This window comes from Anopheles funestus, chromosome 2RL, assembly GCF_943734845.2.
Source record: "Anopheles funestus chromosome 2RL, idAnoFuneDA-416_04, whole genome shotgun sequence".
Lineage (NCBI taxonomy): Eukaryota > Metazoa > Arthropoda > Insecta > Diptera > Culicidae > Anopheles > Anopheles funestus.
The window spans coordinates 57,947,199-57,967,848 of NC_064598.1; the positions used below are offsets into that span (position 1 = coordinate 57,947,199).

Below are 20,650 nucleotides of genomic sequence, written 5' to 3' on the forward strand. Positions count from 1 at the left end.
TTTTCAAGCTAACAGTGAAGGGAGTTGTTAACGGTTTTTTGTTTTGATTTTGAACGGTTTGACACATCGATAGTTGCAGCATAAAAGCTTTAACGAAAGAAAAAATTTGACTAATCTTGTCTTTCACAAGAATGGTTTCATGATCCAAATCTAAGTTCCGTTTGTCTTGGCTCACTTGTCTTGTCAAAATTCCGTTTGTGTATAAAGATTGATACTATTGTCGGCTAGTTTGATGGTACATCTATCATTTGCCGAAATGATTCCGCATCCTGCACTGCTTCCGGCGACAGATCCATCGGTATAGATGTGGTGATGATTCGGGTATCGCCTTTACAGTAGCTCATGGAAGATTTGTTGAGAAGTTTAGGCTTGGGTACTGCTGTTAGCTTTTGCTTCATTACCCAGTCAACTGTAAGGCTTCGTTGGTACCATGGTCTATTCCCATTCCTGGATTGTTTTTAATGGGTGGTACCTGATGTTTCGTCAGTTCCATGAAGATGGTTTGGGCTCTCTGAATAAACGCATCCACTTTGATATCATTCTCCAGGAGACGTCCGGCAACTATTCTCTGTGTAATGATGTGGGAGAAAGGAAGCTGTCCGCTTTCGCAGATCAGTGAGAGAGTGGGACTTGTAATATAGGCCCCGGTAGAATACCTCAAGCGTGATAAAGTGGCGCTAATGAATTTTCAAATTTAGGGTTTATTTATCGACACTACCTATTTCAATCCCGTATAGCAACTTAGGAATGCTTTAAGAATCCTAATCAATACTTCCCGATTAGCACGATGTTTACCATATCCTAACATTTTGAATAGATTCAACCGATTTGTACGGTTTTGCTTGGAGTAGTTGCAATGGGCAATGAAGGATAATTTGGCATCAAAGATTACACCTAGAATTGTGGCTTTTCTGACATTTGGTATGATGGTTTTATTGTATTTAATATGTGGTGTTTTGTGTCTATGGCGTTTGTGGCAAATATGTAAAACTTTACATTTTGCAGCAGCGATTTCATAACCTGTTAGCTTAATCCATTTTTGCAGCCCATTTATCTCAAATTGTAGGTTTTTTCTGCATTCAGTTACAGATTTAGAGATTGGGACTAAAGTGACTTCATCTGCATATAAAAAAGTCTTTACTTTGGTAGGAATATGTTCGAAAAGAGAATCCATACTTATCAAAAAGAGAGTTGGAGATATAATAGTTCCTTGAAGAACTCCATTCTCCAGCAATTTCTTTGACAGTTCTAATTCTATGAGGACATTGAAAGAGCGATTGATTGGAAAATCACTTATGTACGATGTTAACCTACCGCCAAATTTCCATGCTATGAGTTGTTCAAGGATCTTGTATCAGCATGTTCGATCGAACGCATTTGATAAATCGAAAATGGCACAGTCCATATGTAGGTTTTTTTTGTTGTTTTGGCTAATAACTCTTCAAATGAAGCGAAATATGTTGTAGTACCTCTACCGGCTCTAAAGGCATGTTGGGATAAGCTCAAGAGATTTCTTGTTTCAAGTTCTGTTATCAATCTTCTGTTTATCATTCTCTCTAAGACTTTGCTTATGCAATTTAATAGTGATATTGGGCGATAGCGTTCTGCTTCATGGCATGGTTTAATTAATGGTATAACGTAGCTGATTTTCCATGCATCCGGGATTTCTCCTGAAACCCATATGTCACTAAAAATTTTTAGAAGAGCGATTTTTTCTTGCTCTGGAAGGTGTTGTAATAAGGGATAGCCTATACCATCTGGCCCTGCTGAGTTCCCTTTACTTTTATTTAAAGCTCATAAAAGGTCGTGCATGGAGAACAATTCGTTATAGGTATGTTCCTCATTTTCATCAAATTGAATCTTATGTTTTTTTTTGTTTGCGATCTTTGAATGATTTTGTGTAGGTTTCATCAGAAGAATTTTTGAAGAAGTTTTCTGGAAATGTATTGGCTACTTGGACTGGGTGTGATATAGTATTTTCTTTGTCTAATATGATCGCAGATGGAGATTTCTTTTCTCCTGTTAGAAGTCTTACTTTGTGCCATATATCTTTTGAGGACACTGTTACTGACGAGAACAAATTCGGACTACGGGGTCCGCCGTACACAGTTGACTACGTGAAGAATAGTCAAACTCGAACCTCTTGCGCTAGCTCCTTTTTGCGTTTTTATAGCGCCGCAGAATGGACTTCAAATATCACACACTTCTCTGGCGGAAAAGACGGCGATTGTCAAAATCACTCGAGTCAGGACAACTAGCCTTTGCTTCTGGATTATCCAGAACAAGTATCTAGCTGTTGGCCTTCGTAATTTGGCGTTGCGCTCGTGCGGGAAGATGGCGATTGCCAAAGTTACTCGAGTCAGGACGACTAGCCTTTTCTTCTGGGTTGACCAGAACAAGTATCTAGCTTTGGACTGTTGTAATTTGGCGTTGGTCGCGGTACGGACTTTACAGGGTTTCGAATCATATAAGGGAACAGTTCAATCGGTATGGAGAAAGATTCAACCGCTCAGGGGATGTTTGCAACGCTTCGGTTGAAATTTTCACTCGCTTAGGAGAATTTTGCAAGCATATAGGGGAATGTGTCAAGCAATTAGGGGAGCCGTGCAATCATAGTAGGGAATTTTGCAACCGCTGAGGAGAGCAATCTGTCACCCGCCCAAATGTCATCTTTAGCCGTCCGTTGTTTGTTTAATCTTTTGATGAAACAAACAATTTCGGTTGAATCTTTCTCCATGCCGATTGAACTATTCCCTTATATGATTCGAAAACATGTATTGAATCGAGGTATTGATAATGAAAAAAACGTACTCAGTAATATAGAACAAAATCTATAGTTTTATTTTTACCCGATGTTGGAACATTTGAAACAAAATGTAGTTAATTAAAATGTAAGTCGCAGGCAACGCCTGCGGAGACAAGAAAATATCTTTTTGTTTGACCACCTGCGAGCCACGTCTGTTAATCGATGTTCGCCAAAAAAAAATCTTATTAGTTAGCAAATTTCCGAAAAACGAATTTTTCGAACACTGTCAATTTCTAGAATCCACAAAGTTAATAAACAGTAAAAGGTAAAAGTTCATCATTACATACTATGCAAAACTAATAGTTATTCCATATTCTGTGCCTGGCACTACCAATATGCTGGAATTTCATGAAGTCTGAATGAATGGCTTAGTTCAATGTTAAAAAAATGGTTAAGAAAAAAATACTCAGTGAAAAGATTGCTACACACTATAATCATAGATTAAAAATTCGTAAATTCGTTTCATCCTGCTGCTTCTCCGTACGAATGAAATTCTTCCAACAAATCTGCACGCTTTCCCGCTTTATTTGTTTGATATCATATGTGGCAGACCGAGAAGTTGGCCAGAGCGAGAAGTATGACACACTCAACCATATTGGTAAATTTCAGCGCGAAACTTTTTTGTGAGTGGCAAAGATGAAAATAGGTGTTTAAAACATTTAATCATTTTTTGCATCGTACGTCCTACAAAGAAAATGAGTATGCTTTCCCAGGCTAAAGTCTGAAATAAGAACCCCCCACTAACGGTCATTCATCTGCGTGTCAATTTTTCGTACAGGCTGGTTCGGAGACTATGCAGTGTGGCATGAATTTGATTTTTTTTACAATTACGATTAAATTGTAAGGAGGTTTTCGCATAGTGAAAAGTGATTTATTCTTCGAGGAACCAAGTTCCATACCCTGTTTGTGAAACCGTAACATTTTCCTCATTTTTGGCGCAACTTTGCCCCATAACTCAGGCGTTATCCAACGAATCGCCAATCTTTCTTCTGATATGGCTAGATGGCACTTGTGCCTACATTTCGTCCATGCACCACTAATCGCTACCATGTCTGTGGCCAAAGCTATTCGCGAAAGCAACTGTTGCACTTTTTCGAGTATTTGGTGCAATTTTCCTCATTTTTTGGCCCAACTTTGCCCCGTAACTCGGACGGTATCCAATGCATCGCCAAACTTTGACCTGTGGTCGATAGATGACACCAATTGCTACATTTTCTTCTTGAACGGCCATACCCTCAGGTGTCTGTGCCTCGAAACACCCTGCACGAAAAACAATAACTCAGGTCCGTGACCGTGAGTGGGGGGTCCTTATTTCAGACTTTAGCCCCATTTCCTCCCGGGTTATCGACCACCATCGCCAACTCAACTTTTCACTTTTTTTGATTTTTTTTTTGAAGAAAATATTTATTTCATATGGTTTTTTTAGTTTAAAATGGTGGGGCGGCCCGGTGGTGCATGTGATAAATGGCGCCGGTCCACACGGCAGGCCCTGGTTCAAATCCCATCCGGACCGTCCCCCGGAAGCAAGGACTTACTATCCGGGTACGAGGTAAAATAAGTACTGCAAAGATGTAAAGATGTACACTAAAATATTTTACGGAAACGGGTAACAGTTGGTAACGGTTGTTACGGTCACGACGGTACAAACTGTTCTTGAGTGCTCAGTCGTATACGCCTTTTTTCAAAATTTTGTATGTGATTTGACAGATAAAGTCGGATGACGATTTTGGTCGTACGACCAAATCAAAAATTTTTGAATCGATCGGATGGTCGTGTACGACTTCTTCAAGTTGAACTCGCTTGTACATATAAACGCGAAATTGCTGTTAATTTCTCGATGTTAATGTAAACAAATTATTTCAATGTTGTTTTAACTTCTAAATCAAAAAAATCGTATGACCAAATCGGATAAGCAATGACACCCCTTCGGTTTGATAGTGCGATTAAAATAGTCGTACGACTGAGCATTCCCACCAGCCTAAACGCAGAGTTGCTTCACTTCAGCAACTCTGCGGAAACGCGGGTGCGATAGCAGGCGCGGCAAATTTGACAGCTGAACTGGGCTAAACCTGGTATACTTGCACCGCGTAAAACTCACTGGGTGTATTTGCAACCTTATAATTTACCACCTTAATTGCGTTTTCTTTTTTGTTTCTGCAATGGTAAATTGTTCCTTTATTCCACAGTGTGTGACACAATTTGTGTGTACGTTTTAAGTGCTCATTCTCAATAACAAACGGAAAACTTTCCGTCACAAAGACTCTAACCAGACGGAAAGCAAATTTGCATTCCTCACACCCATGAGAGTCGACGAAAGCTTCATCGACTTCTTTCTTCGATCAATCAAGATGAAAACCATAAACAAAATTCAAAATAGCAGTTCATCGAGAGAAGCAACTGTATAATTTAAAAATGCTCTATTACTTTTTTATTTACACAAATAATTTTATTTACAAAAATTTACAAGAAATAGATTACTGTTGCTGTTACTGCTATACCCCTTTCTAATTTTTTTTATTATTATTATTAACATAATTATTATTTCTTATCAAGAGAGGCGAATGCACAAAGGCCTCATACAAAAATTAAACAACAGCAAACATCGAACTATCCTTAAAGGGTTTCGAATCATATAAGGGAACAGTTCAATCGATATGGAGAAAGATTCAATCGCTCAGGGGATGTTTGCAACGCTTTGGTGGAACTTTTCACTCGCTTAGGAGAATTTTGCAAGCATTTAGGGGAATGTGTCAAGCAGTTAGGGGAGCCGTGCAATCATAGTAGGGAATTTTGCAACCGCTGAGGAGAGCAATCTCTCAACCTCCAATATGTCATCGTTGGCCGTCCGTTGTTTGAACTGTTCCCTTATATTCTTATTCCCTTATATCGATTGAACTGTTCCCTTATATGATTCGAAACCCTGTATGTTGCTGTTTTCTACCACGACTTTGTTGTGAGCTAATATGCGTAGAGCGAAGCGGCCTGTTGCTGTCCAAATGCTAGACAAGTGCGTGCTAGATTATGAGGCGTTTTACAGGCGTGCAGGAAGGACAATTTCGTAGAGACTGGTGGCAGATTCCAGGATTAGAAATGTTTGCTGCGCAGTGTTGGAAAACTTATAGCCAACGATTAACCAATTTTGGGAGTTGGAATCCGATTTGATTAGAGGACCGTGAAATAAAAATCCACCAAAGTTCTAGCTCATTATAAGCTCATACTGCAGAAATATCCCAACATTTGTATCATGCGTATACGTCGTATCATATGCATGGAAGCTGATGATGATAAAACAGTCGTGAGTAGCCAAAAACTGGAGCGAAAAACAATAGTGTTTCGTTCGTGATCCTGATAATTCAAGCGATATTTTTATCTTAAGGAATGTATGCATGGCTTCCCCCGTAGCAAAAAATCGATAAAAAGGCGCCGCTTAATACCGTCCCTTAGAAGCTCTTAAGCGGCTGAAGCAATGGCAATTGGATATGACGCTAGCTCTTAAGGGGCGGAAAACTTGCATGCTATCATAGCATAGCATGCAAGCGTCCCTTGCATGCTTCGAATGCTTGACTATGCCGTGCCGAGTTGCTGATTACAACATTTAACTTTCCATCGATCTTTTCATTCAAATAGGAATTGCACCAGCTTTGTCCGTAGCTTTGTTCTTCGATATCGCATGATCCGAAACCATAATATTCCGCATGTGAATCAAACTGTTTCTGTAGGATAAGCATGTGCGACCGTTGCGATACTTTCTTCCAAAACATATCACAACATATCACTGTAGCGGCTCACCGCAACCATACGCATTTATGCCATATGCATATTGCATACAAGTAGGGACAAGGAACGCTCAATCCGCGAGCATAATCCAGACCCATCGTGGGTCCTTCGTCGTTAGAACGAAGACAACCAATTTATGTATAACTAAGAATTAGGAATAAAATTAGCTCTCTTACTTTTGGACCACGGAACCAACCACACGTAATTATACACTTAATCCGAAATTCCGCTCGTGACCCCATTCCTCCAAATCACTACACATCTGAACGTAACACGTGAAACATATTCAAACGTTCCATTCTTAACAGCAGTCAAGGACGTTCGAAAGATACACAGGCACTTTAAAGAAAAGGCGCATGTATTAAATTGTAACGCAATGAAATATTTAACATTCCAATATTTCCACTTAATGTATTTCGCGATATCTGTAAACGAGCGTATTCGGGATCAAGCAAGAGAGAAGAATCTTAACGATTGTTAATGTTCTGGTACGGCTTTGCAAACGCATCCAATGAACGCATCCATAAAAACATTAACAAATATCATTGTAAAATCGTCAAACTGAAACTATGTAAAAACAGTCTGTTTAAGTGTTTGCCCTCTTTATCAGAGGATCGCCATTATACTGCCGTACTATGTTGAAAAATAGAAACACTCGTATAAAAAACCCCAACCTAAACAACACATTATCGCTCAGATCATGAATTTGTGCACATGAATGTACAAAACATTTTGATGCATTAAGCACGAACCATCACCAGCAATACAACCATAACAGAACAGCTGATGGTTTATGACGTTATCGATCGGTACTTCGTTCGACGCTCTGCACGTAGCACAAAACCTGGTCCTTATCAATCCTTTTGGCGCCAAACTGTTGAATCGCCTGAACCATCGAATCGCCTAAAACACCACGGTAAATTGTCGATGAGATCGATTCCCAACATTTGTATACTACAACTATCTCTGCAGAAATACACACACGCGCGAGTTGGCAAAATCACTCCAATAGGGTGGGTATTCAAAATCGGACACATCGAATTCGGCCGTCATGAAAACTGTTCAGTGTGCTTCTTCTACTTTCCTTGCAGACGGTAATGTGGAAAAAATAATCATAAATGCTTTTTTCTACGTAAATAATGGGGAACAAATAAAAAACGGCTTCATAACACGCTGGGCATTCGAAGTTTACCTTTATGCAAAATTATGTTCCCGTCCACAACTTGTACATGCTATAAGTTGCATTCCGGAAGGAAGATTGCGCAGGTTTAGGAACGACCTCTTGGAAATTGCCAAACAATATCTGTACGCCGTGTAGAGCAAACAAACGACAACAGCGATTTGATTTTGTTCAATTCCCGAAAACTGTATGTCACTGTTTAGGAACAGTTCTTCCTATTTTTGTTGGTTAGTGTCAAACATAAACGGTAGTAAACCGTTGCGATTTATATCGTCTAAAACGAAGAAAAAATTTCAGACTCATTACATGGAACAAAATCAAATACTATACGAAACATTACCATGTAAGTCTATCCTTAATGATAGCTGCAAATGCTGTTCTGTTAGTGTTAGGTTCCCGTGAAGCTTGGCTATTAACACTAGCATAATTGTTATCATTTGATTCACAGAAACCAGTTAAAAGTTTTACAAAGTTTCGGCACCAACCTCAATCAACTAAACAATTATGTTAACGAAAAGGAAATGTCCAAGTTAGAAAAGCCATCCTATCATATCCAAAGTTAACTAAAATTTTTAACAAAAGAATTCCTACATGATTTCCGAAACTGATAGCCTTAAATTAAAACAATTTGATTTCCTCTTTCTTTGCGAATAAACAAAACGGACACTTCTGCAATGTATTCTGTATTCCTTATCGCACTTACCTGCGCTTTATTTCTCTTGCCAATAAATGACTGATGTGATGACAAAAGGCAGCTTGACCTTCCCATGACAAACAATGAGCTGATCCATATAGATTCTCGCTTGTATCTTTCATATGGATGGCATTATTTGCCACATTGCAATACAATGGCAGCATCTGATAGAGCTTCATATCCCGCTCAGTGTCCGTCATAGATGATTTTAGATTGATGAATTCATCAAATAGTTTCCTGAGATGAAGCATTGCTAATTCCTCTTCGTCGTTACCGTCTACTTCTGACGGTTTATCTTGCAAAGTATTTTCTTCTTCCTGGTTCATGTTGGTAGTTGGTTTTGTACCTGAAATTTCATAGTTAATAGAGTAACACATAATTTGTGAATATCGCTGGGGAATATTGGGAATATCGCTACCATGTTAAACGACCTTTATTTAAGTAATGCCAAACTATGTATTGTTAAACAAAAAAACCTATTTTAAACTTACCTCTCACATCTATCAGTGTCCAATTAGGGATTCAAAGCAGAAAATCAAATTACATATACAATTTTACACATTCGTTTCGATCGATACGTTCAATCACACAAAAATTAAAGACACAATCAATCACGATAACTTTTTCGCAGAAGCATTCACTGACCCAATGTTGTCTAACACTTAAAATCGATTTTTCCTGATTACGAGGCAAACTAAGTTTCACAATCTTTGTTGCAACGCACTGATTTGTTTACAAGCACTTTGGAAATCGGAAATTTTTAGAACCAAGCGGATTTAATTCATGAAATACTATAATTTTGCGGGAATGTCAACAAAGGCTACATGAAATTAACTCAAAGTTTTGGTTACCTCAAGATTATGTTTTTCCCTATCGGAACAAATCACTCTTTTCTCTGCTAATACAAAGATATTATCATGATGATCCCTAGTGAAATGAGACGAGCCAGTCGCGTACCCTATCTCAGGAAGCCATATTTAAAAATTTATTTTGACAGAAGTGTGCAGCATTAAGGTGTTTACATATTCAAAGGTTGAATAAATTTACATATTATTTTGTATTTGTATTTCTTGCACAAAATATATTCAAAAAGAGTTTGTTTGAGGCAGGATAGTAATGACCATTAAATTAATAGATTGACGTTTTACCATAACTCAGAAAGCTAAAATATTTAGCCCATTTCTGTCGAAACATCGAACACAATCAAGGAGGGAATCGCTAATAAATAATATAATATCATATCAGTTTTGTAGAACGGCGTTTTAACGTAACAAGAACTACAGCCTCGAAATATAGTTTTGATTTCTTATCATTTGTCTTTAAATCTGCTCAAATGTTTATTACAAAGATGAAAAATTGTAACGATGCACACACTGTGCAGAGTGTGCTGTACATATATCAAATTGTGAGTTAGATCCATATTGATTTTCTATGCAATGTTAAAATTAAAGTAAGTGAAATTTTGATTATTTATCTGTAAAAAAAAGTTTGAAATAACCGAATAATAAAGTATAACAAGCACGATCATTGCTCGTATAAACGCAAAATTGCTGTTATTTTCTCGATTTTAATGTAAACAAATTAATTCAATGTTGTTCTAACTTCCAATTAAAGAAAAATCGAACGACCAAGTCGGATGAGCAATGACACCCCTTCAGTCGTTTGATCCTACGATTAAAATAGTCGTACGACTGAGCACTGCCACCAGCAAGCTTTGGAAAGCTTGCAGCAAGCCTCCAAACGCCAATGTCCATATAAAAAAAACTAGTGAAAAGTGTCATAGATCCCATTAACTATTTACTCACCCTTCACAAAACTCCGTGAGCATCAAAGTGGCAGCTGGGATCCATGCAAAGTGGGTATATAAAGGAAGTGTAGTCATGTAGAACGTTAGGTAGGAAAAAGAGGTTCGACCTCAGTTGTCAAATTCGAAGCGTTTGTTGATGTGTGTAGGTGAATAACAAATGTTTACAACCGTATTTATATCGAACCACAATCAAAATACTGCTGATCACATAAGCGGTAAATGCGTTGAGGTAATGCGTACGGTCCAGAAGAACTACAATACGCCACATTTTTGGCCGAATGTCCACTCAATCACATTACAATCATTATGGGAACTTACTGCAACTAGATTGATCGTCAAGAATACCATCAATGTATGTGTGGCCTGCATCGGTATACATATATCGACCCCTGTTGTCAAACTGAAATTTAAAATGGCAATGTGTCAAATGCTATGAATACACCTCCTTATATACCCACTTTGGTGAGCATACCTTCTTTCTATAAACTGTACTGTGATGACATATGTCACTTCATGCGCCCATGTTGTTAATGACGCACATAAAGCACGAGTTGCTGTAACTACCACGGCAAACGCATACATTAATTCACTGTGAAACATGAAAGTTAAAGTTATTTCCAGAAATCCGGACAAATATTCCCGTGAAACGAAACAGGACATTCACAAATGTTTTCGTAATTATGACCGCGAATTACACCCTTTCCAAAGCACAAGGGAATACATACGAGCCTTGAACGCAACCAAACTGGAACGAGTGTTTGCCAAACCGTTCGTCGGAAATCTGGATGGACATCGTGATGGTATTGCGGTAATGTCGAAAAGCTATTCAAAAATTTCGCTAGTTGCAAGTGGCACTTACGACGGTGAAGTAAAGATATGGTATGTAGCGAATAAAATGTGCCTAACGAGCATTAATGCTCATACGGGCTACTGCCGTGGAATTTCCTTTTGTGGCGATGGAAGCAGAATCATCACGATCGGAGACGACAAAAAGATAATGACATGGAGTTACGACGTCGGCCAGCAAGAAGCCGAAACACTGAAGCCATCAAACATGATTGTAACAAAAACTGTCCTAGCCTCTTTGTCCCACAGTTTTGAGGGTCCATGGTTTGCAACAAGCGGTGAAACCTGCCACATATGGGACGAAAGTCGAAACGAACCTCTGAAGGAACTGAAATGGGGTGTTGATTTGCTGCAGGATATCAAGTATAATCCTACGGAAACATCTCTCCTTGCCGCTTGTGGTTCGGATCGTGGAATTATTTTGTACGACCAGCGTGAAACGAAACCTATTCGCAAAATAATAATGACCTTGCGCTCCAATCAACTTTCCTGGAATCCCATGCAAGCGTTCCATTTCACTGTGGCCAATGAGGATCAAAATTTGTATACTTACGATACCCGTCAATTAACGCATCCTTTAAAAATACATCACGGTCATGTCGGATCGGTTACATCTGTCGATTATGCCCCAACAGGCAGAGAATTCGTTTCCGGAAGCTACGATAAAACCATACGCATCTTCGACGCTGCAAAGGCTAACAGTAAAGAAGTGTACCATACGAAGCGTATGCAACACGTAACATGTGTAAATTGGAGTATGGATAATAAGTTTATATTCTCTGGATCCGATGAAATGAACATACGTGTTTGGAAAGCAAATGCAGCTGAAAAACTGGGAGCGCTACAGATGCGCGAGAAAAATGCATTCAATTACAACGCGGTACTAAAGGAAAAATATGCTGCACATCCTTCCATCAGACGCATTGCCCAACATCGCCAGGTACCGAAAATGGTATACAATGAACAGACAAAACAACGTGCCGCGAAGCAAAGGGAGAAACGAAAAGAGGAAAACAGGCGCCAAAATTCGAAACCTGGTACCGTACCGTATGTGCCAGAAGCCAAGACGAAAATTGTCAGTACGGAACAATAATTTAAGCTGAGAAGTTTATTTTCAAATTAAACCATATATCTTGTTCAAATCAGATGTATAAGTTAACACATCCTTTGTTTCTTGAATATAATTTGATAATAAAATTATGTACTATTTAACTAATGCGGTCATTCTAATGTTTTTTTATTAGTGTAACGTTTGTGAACAAATACCTTCTAAACGGCTGGACCTATTTTTAGTAGATTTAGCTTGTTCTTTCGGTAGATATTCTCACCTATGCCACTTCATAGGCAGACCAATTTTTAATTTGCTTGTAAATATGTGCGAATTAAGTTGGTCTAGCAACTTAGCATAAAGGAATATGTGATAGCGATAGTACTAAGATATACTTCACTTATCAGCCAGTGCAATCGCTTCGCAGGCTTGGGAGTGTTATTGCAGGAGTAATCTAAACCGCATACGATCGAGAACCGTTGCCTGCCATCTCAGATCCCTCTCTGTATGAGCTAGATGTCATAATATATCCGCTAACTACTAGAGTATGGTTAAAACAATAAATCAGCCATATACAATTTTTTATCAAAGAAAATATCGACACAGATTCACGCTAATAAGGACTGGCACCACTCCAGTCCTTCTTCAACCATAAATGTCATGAGTTGTTAACGTTATCAAAATATATACTTGGAATCTGTTATTTACGAAATACATTTTTCGAGGAAATAGCTAGTTTGACCGGGCTCTCCTAGTAGAATAAAATTATTCTAGCGCTTCGAGCTAACTAGCACAACATCTTTCCGGAATTTCATCACTCACAGATCACTAACCGTAAGGTATAGGATGAGAAGTGAACACATTTTTCGATCCAGATATATTTGTTCCACCATATAAAGCTCTAAATCATATTACATGAAACGATATTCCATAGAGCTTTTTTTTAGAGTACAACCATCCTCAACTATTGAGCAACTGAAACGTAGACTTTATACAGTGCTGAAGAACGCTGAAGTGTGTAGCATTAAGTAAATTATGAACTGTTGTGGAAACGCGAAGCATAAGGTGCTACATAGTCGAAACTGTACAATAGGGAACAAAAAGAACCTCTCTTGAAGCAAAGCAATCAATAAGTTTACATGTTTGAGCTTTACTGTCTCTTACAACTACAATTTCGGAGATCTTGTTAGCTGCCATTACTGTTTTTCCTTGAGATCGTTTACTGGAACGGTTCATCAGAACTAGAGAAACTAATTTACATTTTTTTTATTTCAAACGCGTTAAGAATCGTTCTACCCATGTTGGGCCCTGACTGTTGAGTTAAGTGCCACTATGCACACAGTGCGCACAGCACTGTGCAAGCACACCTAGTGAATTAAGGTTAAAAGTAAGGCGTAATATGATTATAATAATCCTATGAATGATTACTATGATTCTTTAGCGCCTTACTTTTTACCTTCATGTGCTATGTTAAACTCATTGCAAAAAAGGTGTGCTAGCACTGTGCTAGGTGTGTGCACAGCACACCAAATTGTGCTACTTTACCCAGTACTAGGCCAAAGTTTAGTTGAGCGATGAGCTGCTAGTGTCCTGGTAGCAAAGTCAATGAGTTTTTTTTTGTTATTTATAGATGCTTTGAAGACTACATCCTCAATGTCTCTCTACCTCAATGTGTTCATCGCTCATATGTGAATGTTATGTTTGCGAAACTGAACCAAAAATGGAATCCTAAGATGAGCATAATTAATTCGGTAAAAATGTATCTGTACGGTTACAGGTCCTTCAAATTTCAACAGATACGAGAGCGGTGACTAGTTTCTAAATAAAAAAAAAGACAAAAAAATTATTTTACCTACAATAATCAGAGTTTTATTTTATTTCATCAAGCAAAAAAACTGTGATTTGTTAACTATATCAGTCAGTTTACTGTTGTATTTTTTCTGTGCTTGCTCTATTATATAAGGTTTATATTATTTCATATAATTCTTTTAAATTTTGGATGTGAAACAATATTTGACTAGAGTTGAAATAATGTCTTAAATACGCTATTGTTACAAATTATGTAATTCCATTTCTAATCATTTCATAAACTTTTTATTCGTTTCTTCCAGGATGTGTGTGGAGTTTCGTCGATGAAAGAATAATAATTGGGAAAACCCACTGCGTTTATCTATCGACATAGAAAAGCTTTATCCCTAACAAAGACAATTCATCTAGAGATACAAGCTATTCATCATTCTAAACCATGATTTAGTGTTCCTTTTTGTTAGACGCTACATTTCTCGATGCGTTGCTACTATTAGTTTTCATTATACGCTTACAGCAGCTTTGAGCAAAGGTGTTAATAATTGAGACGATAAAGTAACAAATCATGATAAACACGAAATACTCGAATACACTAGCTAATATATTGCCCTGCGATGCGTTTACTGACTGCTTATGATTATTTCGGTGGAGACGTTGTTTTTGACTTTCGAAAAAACCTTTAAAAGGTTTTTGTAAGCGTACACCTATCATTGGAATGAATGCAAGAATGTCGATGAATTTATCTACTAGGTTTTCATTGAACGATATAATAACGAATATTTTCTGTATATGCATTTTAATCACCGCTTTGCCGATAAGGGTAGCACCGAAAAACTTCCAAAACGGCACCAAGAAATGACCACAAGTAATGCCCGCCAGATCAAACAAAGGGTTAGGAATCTAAAAAAGGAAAAAAGATTTTTATTTCCAAATTTACTTAGAGAAAAACAAACGAGTTTCTAGTTACTTACGCTAGCGCAAAGCAAAATGCCAAAAAATCCAACTCGTTCAACGATGTCTTCCATCATCAGTTTACCTTTATCGAATAAACCTAACTTTTCTCCTTTTTCTTTGCGTTTTTGTAGCTTCTCCAACTCTTGCAGATTTTCTAATTCCTCCGTAGTGTTGCCGCTAAGGCGGGCAGCCTTAGCCATAAAGTACGGTGGGAGTTCTCCAAGTGCGGTACCGGCACCCCAAAGAAATGCTTCGTATCGAACCTTTGCCATTATTGACCATAACGATGGAATGATATGGTTTGTTGTACCATTGTCATCGGGACAAAGGATTCTGGTTTAGAACAATAATATGTTGTTAATCGATACAATCAAAGGAAACTAACGTAACATATACGTACTCATTTGGATATGGTGGTTCCGGAAAGTTGAGAGAACTACACTCATACGCCGCCAACGTGACACTGGCAATATGTGGTCCGAGATATAAGAGAAATGTGTGCAGTCCAGTCCCAAGCCCAACTGACGATAATATGCCCAAGCCTAACCAATAAGCAATAAAGAATCCTTTGGTTTTAATAGATTCTATCAGCTTCTGATGGTGACCCGGAGTGAAAATGGCTACAGTGATGCCACACAATAAAATTAAAATGGCCATAAGTAGTGCTCGTTGGTGTAATAATCTGCAAAAGTAAATAAGCAGATTAAATAGAAATAGGAAATGCTGAATCGTTTTTCGTTTACTTTGCTAATCATATAAGAAAAATGATAACAATAAGATAATAGCTCGACAAGTCTTTCTTAATCAGAGCGAAAATATTATCAAATGTTAAAATATTTCTATAATTACTATATTATTTTACCTATTCATGTTGATTTTTAACAGATATAATATTTCGAGACCTGCGTATTTTAGAGTTTTTATTGGTGATTTCCATAGCACTAGCGATTTAATTTCTTTGGCCAATTTTTTATTGTCATTCTTCTGTGACATCGCACTGCTATTGTTATTGCTGTTCCCATTGCGGTTGGAGGTTGCATGGCTATTAAAGCTACCACTATTCTTTTTTTTCATCGTATTACCACCAGTCCTGTGCTCCAGCGTATGTAACTGCATGTATAGAGGGAAAACATAAAAAAACATTAAGTTAAATTTGCCCGAGTAATTTTCATTATCTTAAAAGCTAAACATGATAGCAATAGCAGACAAACAAACACATACAGTAAAGAAAAAAATATTTACTAAACAAACTATATTGGTGCATACATTTGTCACAGGGCAACTTCATTTAATGGAACAAATTAATCGACGCAAAAGCTAATCTGCGACTAAAGACTAATTTCAGCCTAAATCTGGGTGCATCGAGCGTACAATAGCGAGTTTATTCCGTTCCTGTGCTTTATCGAACGACCACCATAACGAACCATAAACCAAATAAAGGTATTTTCTTCTTTTAACAGTGGCCGAAAATGAGAAATTGTAAGCGTATCATTTGCATCGTTCATTCGTAGAGCACCTAGCTCATCAGGATGGTTATTTGATTTCATATAACGATAAAACATCCGATAATGTATTGTACACATTCACAAATTCTTCAGTTGATCACAAGCCGATCATGGGTTGATTCTATGCTATAATTGATCTAAGAGCTTCGGAGCATTCCATATCGATCACATTTTCTTTTAAAATTATAAAGTAAATAATCTAGAGTTCCAGGAAACCAAAAAGCTCATTATGGGAAAAGCTACATGTTAGTACCATTTAATGTATTTCAACAGTTTTCAGTTTATTGTTACTAATTAGTCAATGTGAAAAATTATCAATTTCGAACTATTATCCTAGACAAACTAAATTATTTAATACAAAATTTAAAGAAAATAAAAAATATTAATAATAGAAAATAAAAGAAAGAAAAAAGACTTAAAAAAATAAGAAAATACTTTTGGGAGATCTTTTGGAATCGAATTGTTTCTAAAACCTTAACTTTCAAATTGTATGGTGCAACAATCAGTGTTTGAGTAACTCATGAATTGATTCTTCATTAAAGCCCATTATTTTTTGGACGAATTTAAAACAATCGATCTCGACGATCGAATCATTCTTTGATTTTGTTTAACTTTAACAGTGAATGATTAAAAATTGCAAATAATCGTTTGAATACACAAGAGGAGCGATACAACAGGATATAAACCAAGGTGTTTTACGAAATTTTTGGTAAATGATGTTCAAAACAGGAGGTTAAAAATTATGTTAAATAGTAATTAATACCAAAGTCTCTATAAAAAATAGTTATAAAAATGTGTCTGCTTAACAAAAAACAATGGTTCAGTACCGTGTTTTCGTGTTATCTGGTCTATTGCGGAAACTTGTAGGTGTCGTTCGCTTGCAAAACATTATTATGGCTAATCGGAATCAAATACTGCACATGAGGGCTGCAGAAACTACATCCTGCGTGCCACAGTTGTCCTAGGGAGCGTTCAATTCAAACCGCGACGATTTTATCTAATGTTGCATTTGTGCAAATTCTCAAGCAAACCAATGAATTGAATGAATTTGTAAAAAATTTCTTAACGGTCTAATTATTGCAATAACAATTTTCAAGAGAAGAAAGGTAGGTTGAGTAGGTCCAGTAACCGCAAGCTACCATAAGCGACTCCGACCCGTGGATGCAGCGAGTTCGGGTCGGAACTACTGAACCTCTATTTATAGGTATGTATTTACGAATCGACCCTAACCCGCTTCACCCACGGGTCGGTGTCGACTCCGATTTTGCTGAACCCGACTACGGGTCGAGCCATCGTGACGTGAATCGTATGATCCATCACTAGCCTATACGCGTCGAAAGACTTCTCGACAGTTTAGCTCTAGCGCATAGTTGAACCATCACCTTATATCTAATGCAAAATATTTATAACACAACGAAACGAAAAAGACAACATGTATGTACATTGGGTAGAATGAAAATAATAATAGCTACATTCCATGCATTATCCACAGTTAATGAGGAGCTCTGTCACCTGTTTGCTTTTATCGAAGAATGAATTCTCGCCGCTATCATGTTCTTTGTTCTTGTGTTGACTATTAGAAGATTTGCAACGATTGTTTTCAAAAACCATACTGTTCTCACCATATCTATCATCATCACGTGCTTTAGGACGCCCACCGCAAGTATTCGTATTTGTATCAGAATTACGGGTGCTGCTATTATGAGCTGTGCTCTTCATTTTCATTGTTTTCTTTTTGGACACCACCACCTTTTTTGGCATAACAACGAATTATTTCTTTACTGGCTTTACTGATTTTACAGCTTTCCAGCAATATGATAAATACTTCCTTGCTAGTGAAACATACAAAAAGGTTTAAAATCAATGTTTATGATAATGTACAATTTGAAATATAATTTTTGTTATTCGTCTAAAAAGGGCCAGATTATACTTCCAGATTATATTGTTAATAATTTGAGTGCAGTTTACGTTTTACAATTACCATATACTGTGTTTGGCGAGTAGAATGTAGGCAACAATCAGTATACAGCTCCCGTGATACACGGTATAAGATGTGCGGATTTTAAAATTTAACTGCTCATTGAATTTATTGTACAAAATGCAAAGCAAATTAATTAACATTTGCTTGTTAATGTCTTCTATTTCAATTCAATGATTTTTTAATTAATTTTAGGAAAAGTTTTTCTTCAAATAATCGCATTTAAAGCGAAATATATATTACGAGCAAAGAAGGAAATTGATTCTGTAATTTGCAACGACTTGTATGCAGTAGCGAGAGAACACGGATTTTTTAGAATTTCTGCGGCCCGCTGTAATAGTGTATGTCGGGGACAAACAGGATAATATTGCTATTGCAGTCTTACACCTATTTCGATCCCTGTTTAACCGTAAGTAAACATTTCAGGTCCAACTAAAAAGCTGTTGCCTATTTGAACATTGTTCAAACGTAACGAAACATTGTAAACGGTGTAATTTATCTGTGAATAATTCTAGATAAAAATATTATCAATATATAAAAGCCTTCCAAATAGATCCATGTGAACAACGGAGGTACAGAAATAGCATGCAAAAATGATAATACAGCTTATGTGTACAGCATTGTAAAAAAAGGAAGAAAAAAACATTCTAGTTCAATCTCAGGGTGAAGTCAGTGTAGTCTATTTCTAGACAATCTATATTAAATTTAATTCAAGAAAGTTTCAATTTAGGATTGACTGTAGCTAGCATACGTGTTAATCATTTAACGCTCAGCCAACAAGGGCGACACCGGGAAAGCGAAGGTTTTGCCTACAAAGAAGCACAAACGGAAGATAGCGAGTCACTGCAGTAACGATTGAGCGAAACGAAAATAACCGTAGTGTTATCGTTGTGCTCTACCTTGTTTGTAATCTGGGCCTCCCGGTAAACTTAAATTTTGGTTAATATGTTTTCGCTTAAATAACTCAGGCTCGACAGCTTAATAAACTTTATAAATACTTATACAACAATACACTTTTTTCCGGCTTTTTTAAGAATGATGTTGTCCAATTGATATGCAAATTTCACGAAGCATATACATATTCACAGCATCAATTCACCTCGCGTATCAATCATGTATTCTCATTTACAGCATCCCTAATACTTTAGAACTGCACAATAATCTGCAATTGAGAATGACTTCGCTCCAAAGCTTAAAGTCGTATCTAACGATTAATCACATTATAAACAAACTCCGACTAGGTACTACAATAAGTTTTGTAATTCAATCCCTACACACAAAAGTACACACACTCACATAGCGCATACATACACTAGTCAGCTCTTTCTTCAAGTCACTGTAATGCCCACAAAAGCAAATCCGTGCTTATGACTTAACACAATCGGAAAGAAAAAATATCATCTGTATCAATAAGCTAATATGAAAACTGCGTGCAAAACGATGATTCGTGCTTTGGAACGTCGTACGATGAATTTTAATTTGCAAATATCACTTTTTCAAAACAATCTGCACCACGACTCTGTGTTACGTGTTCCAAACATGTGACATATCCGTCAACATTGCTTGACGTGTATTTTAGTTCAGTGGCAGATTTATGTTTCGTTACACCCATTTGCGTACCCAACCAGCATTTACACTTATACCGTGACTAAACGGTTAGCGACTGTCGCGTTTGCGAACGCGATTCAGATTTTTTTTGCAAAACTCCATATAAAAAATTGCGAAAAGTCGCTCTACGTGTATTTTGAGCGACAAATCGCCCTAGCGACAAAAATGACCACAAATTCATCCAAACTCCGTATAAAAAAAAAGCTGACCTTCTAAAAATGACTGCGCTGTCCCAAAAATTCACGACAAGAGCATAAACCTTCATTCGAGAACACGAAAATGTTCATCGTCTGCTCGGCCGGTCTTTTACTCCTACTCTTGCTTCCTCTTGCTTGGCTGCTCGTACCCACAAGCGTCCGTCGTCACGAGTACGATGAATTTTGCACCCTGCATTGCTTCTTGTTTCACACCACCCTGACCCATATGCATTGCACACAAACGATGTCCCTTTAAATTTTCTAGATTGTAATTGCTTCTTTGTCAAAACTGTTCTGAACTGATCGTGAAAGAGCATCGGCGTCGCTGCGGTGGTTCTCATGAGATGATATTATTTTGCATTTTTCGAAAACTCTTGCCGATCGATCATTGCAAGGTATGTCGTCTTTACCACGTGGACCATACGGACTGCATTTCCTTTCGAA

At 37.4% G+C, this 20,650-nt stretch overlaps 3 protein-coding genes across 10 annotated transcripts in view; 2 read left to right on the plus strand and 1 right to left on the minus strand.

Moving 5' to 3' along the window:
- LOC125762953 (uncharacterized) overlaps positions 1-20,650 on the plus strand; it is a 54,566-nt gene that overhangs the window by 13,272 nt on the left and 20,644 nt on the right. The gene's annotated exons all lie outside the window — the stretch shown is intronic.
- Positions 10,764-12,326, plus strand: LOC125762968 (DDB1- and CUL4-associated factor 13). Its single transcript, XM_049425641.1, has one exon. It carries the CDS (start codon positions 10,863-10,865, stop codon positions 12,201-12,203), a length of 1,341 nt encoding a protein of 446 aa, XP_049281598.1. The 5' UTR covers positions 10,764-10,862; the 3' UTR covers positions 12,204-12,326.
- Positions 14,002-19,963, minus strand: LOC125762965 (vacuole membrane protein 1). Of its 8 annotated transcripts, none has more exons than XM_049425630.1 (6): positions 19,713-19,963; positions 17,936-18,255; positions 15,781-16,028; positions 15,319-15,600; positions 14,936-15,251; positions 14,002-14,864 (listed from the first exon to the last, which is right to left on the minus strand). In XM_049425630.1, exons 2-6 carry the CDS (start codon positions 18,182-18,184, stop codon positions 14,409-14,411), a joined length of 1,551 nt encoding a protein of 516 aa, XP_049281587.1. In that variant the 5' UTR covers positions 18,185-18,255; positions 19,713-19,963; the 3' UTR covers positions 14,002-14,408. The 8 variants fall into 8 exon arrangements, with proteins under 8 accessions (XP_049281587.1, XP_049281588.1, XP_049281593.1 ...); XM_049425631.1 differs by having other exon boundaries at positions 19,698-19,963; XM_049425636.1 differs by lacking the exon at positions 17,936-18,255 and adding an exon at positions 19,501-19,592 and having other exon boundaries at positions 19,713-19,962.